The 13313-nt window shown below is 34.7% G+C and overlaps 2 protein-coding genes across 7 annotated transcripts; both read left to right on the forward strand.

Annotated features, from left to right (window-relative positions):
* The first annotated feature begins 1296 nt into the window (after positions 1-1296).
* LOC18050585 (uncharacterized protein At3g52155, chloroplastic) lies at positions 1297-3809 on the forward strand. Of its 4 annotated transcripts, XR_002907179.1 has the most exons (6): positions 1297-1655; positions 2036-2135; positions 2212-2391; positions 2685-2802; positions 3187-3348; positions 3442-3528. XR_002907179.1 is itself a non-coding variant. In XM_024191337.1 (5 exons), exons 1-5 carry the CDS (start codon positions 1403-1405, stop codon positions 3523-3525), a joined length of 735 nt encoding a protein of 244 aa, XP_024047105.1. In that variant the 5' UTR covers positions 1297-1402; the 3' UTR covers positions 3526-3809. The 4 variants fall into 4 exon arrangements, 3 of the variants coding, with proteins under 3 accessions (XP_024047105.1, XP_024047106.1, XP_024047107.1); XM_024191337.1 differs by lacking the exon at positions 3187-3348 and having other exon boundaries at positions 3442-3809; XM_024191338.1 differs by having other exon boundaries at positions 3187-3520.
* A 2819-nt stretch (positions 3810-6628) lies between these two features.
* LOC18050586 lies at positions 6629-13068 on the forward strand. 3 transcript variants are annotated; one of them, XM_024190247.1, is made up of 14 exons: positions 6629-6835; positions 7074-7443; positions 7996-8077; positions 8202-8305; positions 8506-8632; positions 8719-8813; positions 9054-9177; positions 10437-10517; positions 10793-10891; positions 10980-11165; positions 11452-11592; positions 11681-11719; positions 12171-12308; positions 12559-13067. In XM_024190247.1, the coding sequence occupies exons 2-14, from the start codon at positions 7403-7405 to the stop codon at positions 12760-12762; spliced, it is 1461 nt and encodes a 486-aa protein (XP_024046015.1). In that variant the 5' UTR covers positions 6629-6835; positions 7074-7402; the 3' UTR covers positions 12763-13067. The 3 variants fall into 3 exon arrangements, with proteins under 3 accessions (XP_024046015.1, XP_006449960.1, XP_024046016.1); XM_006449897.2 differs by having other exon boundaries at positions 6629-6826; XM_024190248.1 differs by lacking the exon at positions 12171-12308 and having other exon boundaries at positions 6629-6826; positions 12559-13068.
* Positions 13069-13313: the final 245 nt, after the last annotated feature.

Here is a 13313-nt window from a genome sequence, read left to right on the forward strand (position 1 = left end):
AAGTATATAAAGAAAATAAAAAAGAAAGAAGCAACGCATTCCCGGTGGCAATCATGCCTTGAAGCAAGCAAACCAGCTTACATCAACTCAATCTTCACAACCAATGAAACAAACCCAAAGATAGACACCATTGGCTCATTATTTATGAATACAAATTACTCCAACTGCTTTTTTAACCAATGAATCTTTTAATCCTATGCATTTCCTCGAGGGACTAAGGTTACATACATAAATGCTTTATTATATTATTAATAAAAATGGTTAAAAACTCATACATGCAGCTGAAGTAAAATTGTTGCGAACACACAATTTACAAATACTGAAGGATACAACAAATAATTCGAATTAAAAAATTATTTGGAATAGCAACCGTACAAAGCTTGATGGACTTCATTCAGTTACGGCAATAAACAAGCACAATCTAAGCACATAGAAAGGTTTTATGCGGTAAAACAACAGCGTAGGGTTACTAACACAGAGAGCATAAAATAGTTTACATCTCAGAGTTTTTGAATACAATAAAGAAAATATAAGAGTTTAATTTTTATGCATACGCAATAGCGGATGAAAAGGAGTTAAGATTGTGAATTTCGACCTTGTTTTGACAATTGAACGGGCGATAGAGCAGCTTGGGTGGGAGATTAGATTCTTCGATCAGCGTCCAAACGCTGCTGCTGCTGGTACCGCTGTTGCTTTATTAATGTTTGTTGTACCTATTACCCTCCAAAGAGATCACCACCACCACCATCATCATCATCAGTAGTTAAAAGAAGGAATTTCACTGTTCAATCGAACGTGTCAGTTTTACGTTTATACCCCCGATTCTTCAGTGAGGATACACGCGCTGACAAAGTGTGTTAGATTTCTTTCAACAGCGGAGGAGGTTTTAACACCCCTTAAAATCCTCAAACACCTTCTTTAGAATTTTATTTCCTAAAATATTTACAGTTTAATTTATAAATAAAACTTTATATATGAAAAATTCCATCATTTAATAAAATTTCAATTCTTTTTAAAATTTTATTTATAAAATATATAAAAATCCTCTAAAATTTCAATTATTTTTCTTCCTATTATATAATTATAGTTTTAATTAAGTCCACTCTTCTTTCTACTCTAATGGGCTTTAAATGGCCCAAGGATAAAAACACAAATGCGAAGATGAAGGGTACTGGTGAGGACTAGTATGGCATATGTAGGAAAACGAGTGGATATTTTTGGTAATTTAAAGTTTTATTGGTATTTTCTAAATGGTGTGTGTGTGATTCTGATTCATAACACACTGACACTATTTCGCTGAGGCAAGTAAATAAGTAAAAGTGAAGTGGGCGGAGAGGGAAGACCTCTTGCTGCAGCTGCAAGAAAGCAGAGAAGGGAATCGGCGGTAACAACAGTAGCAGTTATGGGAATGGGTCCTACGGCAATGGGCAGCAAAATCCCAAACGTATTGATGCATAACTGGTCACCTCCTTGTCCTAGCATTATCAGGAAGAATTATTATTCATCAGTAAAGAGAGAGCATAGCGGCCGTTTGTCAAGTCAATCTTTGGTAATAGAGACAAACGTCACTGGCACAGCGGAAGACCAATCAGTCGCTCGTCGCCTCATTCTTCTTCGCCATGCTAAGAGCTCCTGGGAGTTCCCTTCCCTTCGAGGTATTCATTTTACTAAATTTCTTCATTACTCTCAAACACTAACACTTCAATTTCGATCAATCTCTTACTTCGTTCTTTTCTTTAAATATAGATAAAAGATAAAATAAAATCCATTAAGAACCATTTTTGTAAATTGGCTTTTTTGAGTTCCACTTCCACCGAGAACATCTCATGCGGTGCTGCTGGAAAATGGAAACCATGCGCACCGCAATTTCCTTTCCTTACTCGAATTACAATCATTGCTTCTTCATTGTTTTTGATCCGCAACTGCTGCCAGACTCGATCACTTGCTGCTCAAATATTTCAGCAAAATTGGGTGCTAAACATTAGCAAAGCCAACCGAACACTTACAAATAATATCCATATTTTCTTTTTGGTAGATCATGATCGCCCTTTGAGTAAAGCCGGACAAGATGATGCTATCAAAGTTTCTCGGAGGCTGCAACAGTTGGGCTGGATTCCTCAACTCATCTTATCCAGGTTTAATTAATTTGATAATTTGGCAAATCATTTGTTCAATATTGAGACTGAAAGTCTTAATGGTGTGATGCTGCAGTGATGCTGTGAGAACTAGGCAGACACTTGAGATAATGCAGCAACATGTGCAAGGCTTTTTGGAAGCTGAGGTTCATTTCATTTCAAGCTTTTATTCTGTTGCAGCAATGGATGGGCAAACCGCAGAGCATCTTCAGAAAGCTATATGTAAATATTCAAGGGATGAGATACTAACTGTCATGTGAGTTTCACTTCAACTTTTTCACCTTTTAATGTTTTGTTATTGGTACTGTGTTTCTGTTCTTCTTTCTGTTGGAAGTGAAATTTTCCTTTATGTTTTGTGGAGCTTTCAAACTTTTGGCAAGCAATCACCTTCGTTGGTGGCTTCATTTTATAGTTTGGATTGCCGTCTGTCTTTAGTTTTCATGCAAGACCCCACGGGATCTTGAAAGATAAAGTGCGTTTCTTTGCCATTTCATCATAAAACAAAAAGCAAGTGTCGGGATATTTGTCTGACGATGAGAAATTTTACAGGTGTATGGGACATAATAGAGGATGGGAGGAGGCTGCCTCGATGTTCACTGGTGCCTTCATAGAACTTAAGACATGCAATGCTGCTTTGCTTGAAACCACCGGAAAATCTTGGGAAGAGGTTAGTTACTGATCTCAAGTAACCTTGATTTTGGCGTTTCATATGTGATGTATATCATTATATATCTACGTGCTTTTAACCCTACGCAAGCCGAAGAAACCTATTCGATGTTCACCACTAACCATTTTTGGCCCCAAATCTTTGGGGTTGCTTTTTCCAATAGATATTGGTATTTGACATCACAAAGCCTTCAATCTAAACTGCTTTCCTTCTCCATGTCATTTCTTGAGAGAAATGCAGTGTTGCAAAATCTAATGTGCCCGTATTACTTGCTGGGGAATATGTGGCTGTGTGGTGTAGTTCATCCCATTTTGTACCTTAATCTATTGCCTGAGATAAAACTATTTTTTTTTCCTTATCCAACCCAATGTGTTATAATCACAGGCATTCACCGCTGCTGGACTGGGGGGGTGGAAGCTTCAGGGTATAGTGACACCAACTAGCTGCACCTAGAATTTTATTGCTGAACAACACTAGTAGCAGCAACTCCAACACCTGGCCTCTGTCAATTGAACTCCCTAGCCCTCAAAGAATTTTGTCAACATGGTCTGTTAATGACTTAACCTCTATTTTCTGCATCTTCCATTCCATTTTATACCTGAAGAAAAGATTAATTCTAAGGTGCCATCATCAACTCAGAATTTAGCAGTCAGCGAAGCTGTAAAAAAGGTGGAAACTACCCTTAGTCGCCACAGGGCACAGGTGGACTGCTGGAGGTCTTAGCCAAGAGTTTGCAAAGGCGATGTGCCAAATTGAGAGCCCTGCGATTCCCCAGTATACATAGTTCAAGGACAAAGTTAGATCATCATCATCATCCCAAGAAAAAAAAAATCATTTGAAATGCTAGTTTTGGTGCCATCAGATCAAAGTGATTATTGCATGCACTTCTGTGTTCACTAGATAGGACAGGTTATCAATTTCATTAATATATATGTTGATCTGATTGTTGAAATGGTTTCTAATGGTTTTTTCATTGCAGACAAGAAATTCAGTTACATGGTGGAAACAAATACTTGGCAAAATTTGGCAAAACAATTGTAAAAGTTCATCATATAATAATTCAAGATATGCCTTTGCAACCAAATAAATAATAATAATATAAGATATGCATTATGCACCATGCAGCTACAAATTAGGACATTGCACCTCCATTTTTCACCTAGAAGAATCGGCAATTTACCAACTTTTATAAATGGGGTAAGCGCAGTGGACATACTTGTCCATACAGAAAAGTCTTGCGGATGCGCGACGCGAGGAGGACGTTGGAGTTTAAAAAATGGGTGAGGTTATTTATACCACCAAACTCCTTCACAGACCCGCTTTTTAATAGTAGTTTTAATTTATGCATGAAACCAATTCTAGAAACATGATTCATGAAAGAGAAAATAAAAATAAAGTTTGATAATTTTGAAGAGAAAAATTTTAGTATTCCATTATGTTACTCACTCCTTTTTATTTATTTATTTATTGTGTTTAGATTATTATAAAAAAAAACTCTTTAAATAAAAAATATATCTCTTATTTGAAGAGTAATATCAATATTTAAAAATATAAAATGCATTCTAATTAAAAAATTTTAAATAAAAAATATTTCTCTCTCTTCGATATTATTGAATGTTTTCTTCATCTTAATTTGTATTTTATTATTTTTATTAGAGAAAGAATTACTTAAATACTTTAATTCTTATTTATTTTTCTTTAAAAAAAATTATTTAATTAAAATAATATTAACTTATTTTTTTTAAAGAACTTTTTTGAAGATAATATATTTTTTTACTTTCTTATTTTGCTATATAAACAAGTAAACAGATATTTAAAGAGTAAAATTAATAAAAAAATTTAGTAATATTTTTAGAGTTTTTAAATTCTTTTATTGAGTTTTGAAATTAAAAAAAAAAAAGTCTTTATAACAAATATAATAATTTGACTTACGTTGATAAAAGAGACAGATGGATTTTTACCGCTGACCTGACACTAACAGTGGAAAAGATTGATGTCAAAATTACTGTTTTTGCTAATAAATGGTCTTCCAATGGCCGGGTTTGGGGTAATCAACAGAAAAAAATGGGGACGAACAATACGAGTGACGGTGGGTTAGCTACTAGGGAATTTTCTTAAGGGTATTTTTGGCATTTTGAGTGACTATAATAAGTAAAAAATTTAACTTTCAGAATTTACTAATGGATACAATCCCTTAATAAAGAGATGTGAAGAATATTATAATGGATTCAAAAGAATCCTTTGTTTTTTTTAAGGGTAATTTTTAGAGACCTCCCTTGAGGTTTGGCCTATTAACACTTATATAGAAAGTATAACCGTAATTACACAGACCTCCCCTGCCGTTTATACTCAGTTTCGTATATAGTTAGTATATGAGGGTAAACTAGTAAAAGCGCATTTAAAATTAAAATAGACAAAAAGTTGCTTTGAAGATATATCCACTGAAACACTCAAAACCATTTTCTCTTTCATCAACCGAAGCACGTATGAACAAGACGGTCTTGGATCAACAATTTTTTATTCATTCATCAAGTTATAGTGCAAGTTGTAGTAATTAGGGAGAGAACTGATGAGGATGGAAAAAGATCCAAGTGTCTTATTGTTAGTATTGTGGAAAAATTAATTCTGTTAACCCAAAGCTGCAATCTGATTTTTGTTCTCTCAAATGGAGTCCAAATGCTGAATTCGACAACTGCAAAGAAGCTTGAACAATTTCCATTCCATGCCCTCTCAATGGTCAATGGCCAATTTGTGCACTTACAGGTATCAACTGCAAAGCTGCCTCTGTTGGCGTGGTGGTCGTCAGCACCAAACTCAGATCTCGTTGGCATCGAATGCAGATTTCTCGGCTTTTAAATAGCAAGCCGCGGGTTTTATTTTATTACTTGTGTACGATAATATTGCTAGGGATTACGAGGGTCATGGAACCCATGCAGCCTCTATAGCTTCTGGAAATGAAGTAAAGGATGCTAGTTTCTTCGGAGTGGGACAAGGCACTGCCAGAGGGGGAGTTCCATTGGCAAGAGTTGCTGCTTATAAAGTATGTTCTTCTGCAGGGTGCACGAAACTTTATTTTTTTGCTGCTATCAAAATCGGAGTTCTAGCGCTGGGGGAAAAGGAAATGGCCACTTTTCTTTTTTCAGCCTTGGAACAACTGTAGGAGTAGAGCAGAGCTGAGTGCCATCCAATAAATGCCCCCATTTTTAGTCTTTTTGCAGAGGCAAGGGTAGTTTCGACCTATCACTAGTCAACTAACGGTCAAGAAAAATAGTACAGATGGTAGGGGAGGTCTGTGTAATTACAATCATACTTTCTATTTAAGTGTCAATACGCCAAACCTCAAGGGAGGTCCCTAAAAATTACCCTTTTTTTTAAATATAGCAGGAGAGGGTATATCAAATCAATCAATTCACTCTTTTGTTAAAAGAAAAATAAATAAATAAATCACTTATTTGTTATAAAAAAATTGTCACGGGAGCAACAAGCGCTAATTCAATTGATAAAAGATTGTTTTATTTTAATTAAGATTTTTAGTTTGAGATTTAAGAATACAGTTGCATTAAATATTTATTGAGAAAGTTTTATCATCTTAGGTGGTCCAATCGAGCTCGAATTTAGATTAATTAAGATCTAATATAATCTTTAAATATTAAATAATTTAATACACTGAAAAAAAAAATCACACGGAAATTACCTGTGAATGGAACAATTTTGTCGCATTACCGTTAATCAGATATTAAACACAACTTAGTTTTGTTAATTATTAATTAATATAATCAGTACGTAGTACAAGTTTTGTTTTTCTTAAAAAAAAAAGCATTGAGAAGACAGACGGACAGAGAGAAAGCGGTAAATTTTTCTTAATTTCCTAGTTTTTTTTTTCTTCAACTATCTTTCTTTCTGTCTCTGTCTTGTTTGTGTGTCGCTGAGCTGTGCCCTCTCTGTCTCGGGCTCTCGGCGTCTCTCTTCGGATACCACCACCACCAATACGATCACCTGATCAAACTGGTCACCGGCACCACCTGTATGTATTGTAAGAAGGAACTTGATTCTCTTTAATTAATGGAACAACCATGAATATTAATGAGTTTATCTTCTCTTCTTTTCTTACTTTGAGATCTGAAATTTAAAACTTTACGTGCTATCCGCGGTATTTAATGTATATGTGTAGCACTTTGTAATTATCATTATCTTTAAGTTTGGATACTTCACCTGCATATAAGATCTACAAAGCCATTCTAAGTTGATTAGATTTTTGGCTCTTGTTGTAGGGGAGTCTCGCCTTGGTACATTTTGCGCCAACATTCAGCTCCAACTCAGTTATCTTCTTCCTCTTTTCCCCAACTTTAAATTTGAAAATTTTCCTAAAACTGAAAATTAGAAAAACAAACTATGAGATGACACTTTTCGTTTAATTGTTATTATAACTACTCAACAAAGCTATTATTGGTTCGGACGACTTCTTCTTTCTTTTATTTATTTAAATTAAATTGTTCTTTCAAATAAAAAATAAAAAAAAAATGGCGGAGAAGAGAAACTGAGGTTATTTGATGGAACGGAGGAAGTCTGACTCTGAGGGCTATTTGGAGGCAAAGACAAGATGATTGACCAGTTCATCAATTTTGTTATTCGCCCTCCCAGGTTTCTTGCTCTTTAACTACTATGCTTCATTAATTCACTCTTATCAACAAAGTCAATATTGTTCATATATCATGCTATGATGTTGTTACCAGTTTAAAACATTACTAAACGTGCCTTTCACATTTGCCTTCATTACTAATTTTAGGTACTGATAATTGTTTTGTGGTTCACTTCTGATGGTCTTTCCAATTATCTTGCTTTCCTGCTGTTAAAAATAAAAAAATAAAAATTCTTCCTCCTTGTAGTTTGGCAGTTCAGGATATGTATGCTTTTAATTCATGGCTCTTTTGGGTTGAAACTACTAGCTATTAAGTATGAATATCTGGGTGTTTAAAACAATAGTTTTCCTAAAAAATTAAAAACAAAAAAGGTGTATACCAAACACTTCAGTGGTTGTGTTGGTCAAAATTAAGCAAAAAAGCTGCAACGATGACAAACGTACTCTTCTTTGAATTAATGAAATATTTTTCCATCTTTCGTTGGTCTAGTCCTGTATCATTTGTATATTATTTGGTCACTAATCTTGGTGCTTGTGTTGTGCTGGGCATACAGGGCGGAGTATAACCCAGATCAGTATTTATGGGAAAGGGATTTTATGCTTGCTGGCAGATCATACAAAAGACAAGACTTGGAGGCAAGTATGGACGCTGATTAACAAAATTATGCTGTTTTTTTTTACCTTAATTTATTTTGTAAACAATTAAAATTTCCATGATGGTTTTTGAGTCCACTGTCATATCTACTTTCAATATTTGCAGATTAGGAATGCAAGAGGTCATGTCTTGCAGTGTAGTCATTATATGCCATCACCTTTCCCGGAAGATACACCTTTGCCTTGTGTCGTTTACTGCCATGGAAACAGGTTTATAGTGGTTATAGGGTCTATTTTATGCGGTTTCAATTATTACATAGAGTATACAACTATGATTTAATGCCTTTGTTAGATGTTAATATATCAAATGATCTCTGCAATCCATTCTCTAAGCTATTGTTTGATGTGAGTTTCTAGTTATTTTTCATTTTGGGTGGAAACTTATTCAATTTCCTGTGGAAATGATGCAGTGGATGTAGGGCAGACGCAAATGAGGCTGCTGTAATTCTTCTTCCATCGAATATTACTCTTTTCACTCTTGATTTTTCCGGTTCGGGCTTATCTGATGGTGACTATGTTAGCCTTGGTTGGCATGAGGTACTTTTGCCTTCTTCATTTTTCCAAATTTGAGCTCCTCCCCCTTTTCCCTTAAAGCATTTAAGTTGTCTTTGCATCTGCAACAGAAAGATGACCTCAAAGTTGTGGTATCATACTTAAGAGGCAACAAACAAACATCACGTATTGGTCTTTGGGGACGATCTATGGGTGCAGTTACTAGGTATTTCATCTTGTTACTTTCAAAGTTATTTCTCTGTTCACTGTTAGCAGAAATATTTATGATGCTTCAGCGTGAGTTTGCAATGCTCTGGATGATGTAATGCTGAGTGGTGTGTGAAATTGGCATGGTGGCAAGATATTCCTTTTTTTTTAATGAGAAAAAATGAGAGAGTTGATTCTTTCTGATATCAAATCTTTTTCTAGATCTCTGGGAATGACTCGTTTTTTTCATATTATGCAGCCTTCTCTATGGAGCAGAAGACCCTTCAATTGCTGGTATGGTGTTGGATAGTGCTTTTTCAGACCTATTTGATCTTATGCTGGAACTTGTGGATGTATACAAAATCCGGCTCCCTAAATTCACGGTTAAAATCTCTCTCTCACTTTCCTTTTGTTGCCTACAGAGGGATATGCTCATGCCTAGACTTATAATTTTTGTTTTCATTTCTGTTGAATAATTCATGAGTACAATTGTACGCTTTCAATGCAATCCTCAATTTGTGGTTCTAAGAATAAAAAACAAAACTAAATCTAATAGAAATTTTCATATGTAATATGGCATTTTAACAATCGTAACTCTTAAGGTCAAATAGCTGTCAGCATATTAAATGCTAACCATATATGTATGCTTTTGTCCAGTTTTAGGGTAGGGAGTTGTCACTTCCCCCCTGGAGAAACTATTCTCTACCAATTACCCCACTATTGTTTTCATAATACCCCATTACCCCCATAGCACCAGAACTTTAAAGGAAAAAGAGTAAAAAATGAGTCATTTGACTTAACATTTGTTCTTGGGAATATAAAATCTATATTTATTAAAAGACGATGTAAAAAAAAAGGTACAACAAAAAGTAAAAGAAAAAATCTTCTTCTTCTTATTATTATATTTTCGTTAACCCCAAACCTAAATATATTTTTTGTAATGAAATTTTAATTATATGTTTTAAAAGTTGTCAATTGTACTGTTGACTTTTTTTTGGGGGGGTTTGCAATGTGGTGAGTGGTGACAGTTGGTGGATTTTTTTTTTTTTTTTGGTATGTTATGTATTTATTGTAATGTATTTGAGAAGCAACTATACATTTAAGGTTAGAAACTTTTTAAATTTTTTAGTATTTATTATTTTATTTAACATCATCTTATTTTATTTAAAATAAAGTATATTAGAATAAATAATAAATAAGAATAATATTTTTTTCCTTAATTTTTAGTATTTACATTTTTTACTTTTATTTTATGTTTCATCTATCAATTTAGAAGTAAATAGGAGTAAAAGTGTGTTTGGAAATGAGGCTAATATTGTAAAATTATAATGTCAGGGGCTAACAGGGTATCATGATGAAAATACTAGTGAGGTAAGTGGTAGCTAATGGTTTTTCAGGGGGGAAGGGGCAATCTACCATTGAAAATGGTGCTGTCAATTACTTCATCCTTCTCTCTGCTTAGATCCTTTTGGTGGTGTTCTTCTGATATTCTCAGGATTCTGGTTATTTATTAGTTCATTGAGTTTAAGCCATTAAAATGTAGATAGATTGACTAATTTTGGGCTTGGTTTGTATTTGGGTGATTTGGTGTTTAGATGTTTCTTTGAGTTTTACCATGAGAGTTTTCTCCTTTTTCTGGCAGGTTAAGATGGCAGTGCAGTACATGCGGCGGGTGATTCAGAAGAAGGCAAAGTTTGATATTATGGATCTTAACTGCTTAAAGGTTGTCTATGTTTATTACATTTGCATGTTGAAATGGATCTGCAATTTGCTGCAATTTCTTTATCACTGCCAAAATAATTTAACCTACTTGTCAGGTACCTGTTTTTGATTTCGAAGTTAGTGATAACTAGGTACTATGGAACCGAATGTAGTGGCCAGTCTCTTCCTTTTTTTGATGTGATATCATTTAATTACCTGATGGTGAAATAATGCATTTTTTTTAATTTCAACTGCTAAGCTTTTTCATTAATGCTTAATGATCTTTAAATAATACAGTTAGCACCCAAAACATTCATTCCTGCTCTATTTGGACATGCTAGTGAGGACAAATTCATTCGAGCCCGCCATTCTGACCTGATCTTTAATACCTATGCGGTAACAATACCATTCTAAATGTTTTATGTCTTTTATCTTAGGCTTGGCTCATATCTGCAATTCTTGACCATGTTCCAGTTCTTCGCAGGGAGATAAAAATATCATAAAGTTCGATGGTGATCACAATTCGTCCCGACCACAATTTTATTATGATTCTGTTTCCATTTTCTTCTATAATGTTCTTCACCCTCCTCAAATTCCTTCTACCCATTCAATCAAAGCTGAAAAATATTATGATTTGGGGGCCTTAAAGTTTGGTGCTAGTATGGATCAGGTAACTTCCACTTCTTCCAGACACCCTCACATCTTGCACAACCTACATGCATATAGTTCTGGTTTGGTTCAGTTTTTTGTTTTCCTTTCAGTAGTTCATTCATTTCTTCCATTTTCAGTTGGTCCAGTTCAAATTTAATTCCTGCCTACTCTGATTATTTCATTGAATTGATAAATTTTGAAATTTTTCCCGCCATTCACAAATGACATGACCTTATTTTATATTTTTAGCCATTGCAATTTTTCTTTAACAGATATTAATAGTTTGCTTCCATTTTTGCTTTCAGAGTCTGTTATACGAAATAATCACTGGTCTTCGCTGTGCAAGTGCTGACGCTGCAAGTTCTTCTTCTGCTCCTCCAAGCATTTTAACTGCAAAACCTGTGGATGAACTTCTTTCTGAAGCTGTACCAATCACTAGTAAAGAAGTGCGTATCTTCTTGTCTGGGTTCGTTAAGCATTTTTCCTTTGATGAACTTTGGTGCTATTGATATATATTTGTCATTGTTAATGCAGAATTCTGCGGTTAATGAAGATGAGCCATCATCTTTTCAGGTGATCAAGTTTATTGATATCTATTAACATGAAACAAAAGCTGATAAGTTTGTTAGTTTAATTGAGATCTAAAGTTCTGGTAAGAAAGCATTATATAACTTTCGGTTCTTTGGCCGGTTTAGTTGAAGTTGATTGACTGCCAATTGTCTTGGTCTGAACCTCAAAATATGGAGAAAAAAAAAATCAAATTTATTTGAGGAGAACACTAAAATGAGAGTAAAAAGGACAATCTTTACATGTAGGGTACCTTCAAGCTGAAGCTGATGCTTTGCTTCAATTAAACTCAACCTCTAGATAGTATTCCAATATAATTACATCATGAACTTCCAATACAGTTCTTTTGTAGTAAGGATTTACAATACGATCCATGCAGTGGGACAGTAGGTTGATGTAGAGTTTAGGTTTTATTGTCTTACTGATATCTTTTAGGATTTTGGTTGTTACTGTACAGGATAAGTTGAGTGGCCTAAGTGAAGAATGTTGTTCATATACTAGTTCTAACAGAGAGAGTTGGGGAAGATGCTCTTCATTGGGAGGCAGCGATGAAGAATCTTCAGCAGACTGTGCAGCTGCTGATAGGAACCGTCAGGTTTCCTCCCTCCCACTCTTTGATTCATGTGTTTGCGTGAACTTTCCAGGAACTGTTTTGTGATTTGTTGTTACAGTTAATGTAGATATCAGAAAAGATGCTTTGTCATGTTAGGTGGCACCTGAATGTCAAACAACAGTTATACAAGGACTTGCAATTAATTTTCCCTTAAAAGTGATGTATTGTGTGCATTTTACTTGTCATGAATAAAGTTCTTACCGATTTTTTTTTTTCCCGCTTCTTTTTCAAGACGACTTTTAATGCACTTGCAACACCTGTAAGAAGTAAACAAAAGTCATTGGAACTTCCTAAGGAGGAAAAGAAGAAGAAGAAAGCTGCAACAGGTGGAAAGAAGACTAAACATGAGAAACTAGAAAAGCTTGAGGCTCTTAGCAAAAGGCTACGGCTTTGCATTATGAGGCGAGTAAAACATCAGAGGCATCTCAGTTCATGATTTCCCTTGTAACATAGAAAGGTGTTTATAACTGTAATGTCCCATTCATTTAGAGTTTTACTTTGTTATACTGACCCATGTTGGTTTAAAGGCATAAGTTCTGTTTACGATCTCCCGTTCCAGTTCGATGTCAGATTGGCATTCACTGGCCACTTTGCGAATGATTTCTCTTTCTTCTCTCTCCATGCGTCAAGCATAATGTCCTTATTAGAGAATTATTCTGTGTATATGTTCCGCATTTGCACATTAGGTAGTATTAGCATTTCCTTTTACTTCTTTTGTTGTGCTTGGGTTCATTTCCTGTATGAGTTTTCAATTTATATTTATATTTATATATTTTTATTGTTTATGAAGAAGATAAACCAGCTATGTTGCAGGTCTCTCAGCAGAAGGAAAATAGTAAATAATAAAATCCAACGGACTGACTTATTTATTTAATCTAGTAAAGAGTAAAGACTAGCTTGCGGCTTTACCTTAATCTTGTGGGATGTGGCGTATCTATCATAGAGGGTTGGCCACTCGATATCTAGGGTCAAAAATCAAAAGGGGGA

This window comes from Citrus clementina, unplaced genomic scaffold (assembly GCF_000493195.1).
Source record: "Citrus clementina cultivar Clemenules unplaced genomic scaffold, Citrus_clementina_v1.0 scaffold_2, whole genome shotgun sequence".
Lineage (NCBI taxonomy): Eukaryota > Viridiplantae > Streptophyta > Magnoliopsida > Sapindales > Rutaceae > Citrus > Citrus x clementina.

Bases quoted from the DNA above. Each gene is read 5' to 3' on its own strand.
- LOC18050586 (XM_024190247.1), top strand. From the start codon at position 7,403: ATGATTGACCAGTTCATCAATTTTGTTATTCGCCCTCCCAG. The intron at 9,178-10,436 runs GTTAAAATCTCT...TTTTTCTGGCAG, and splicing joins TCCGGCTCCCTAAATTCACG to GTTAAGATGGCAGTGCAGTA. The intron at 12,309-12,558 runs GTTTCCTCCCTC...TTCTTTTTCAAG, and splicing joins CTGCTGATAGGAACCGTCAG to ACGACTTTTAATGCACTTGC.
- LOC18050585 (XM_024191337.1), top strand. From the start codon at position 1,403: ATGGGAATGGGTCCTACGGCAATGGGCAGCAAAATCCCAAACGTATTG. The intron at 1,656-2,035 runs GTATTCATTTTA...TCTTTTTGGTAG, and splicing joins GGAGTTCCCTTCCCTTCGAG to ATCATGATCGCCCTTTGAGT. The intron at 2,803-3,441 runs GTTAGTTACTGA...TCATCAACTCAG, and splicing joins CCGGAAAATCTTGGGAAGAG to AATTTAGCAGTCAGCGAAGC.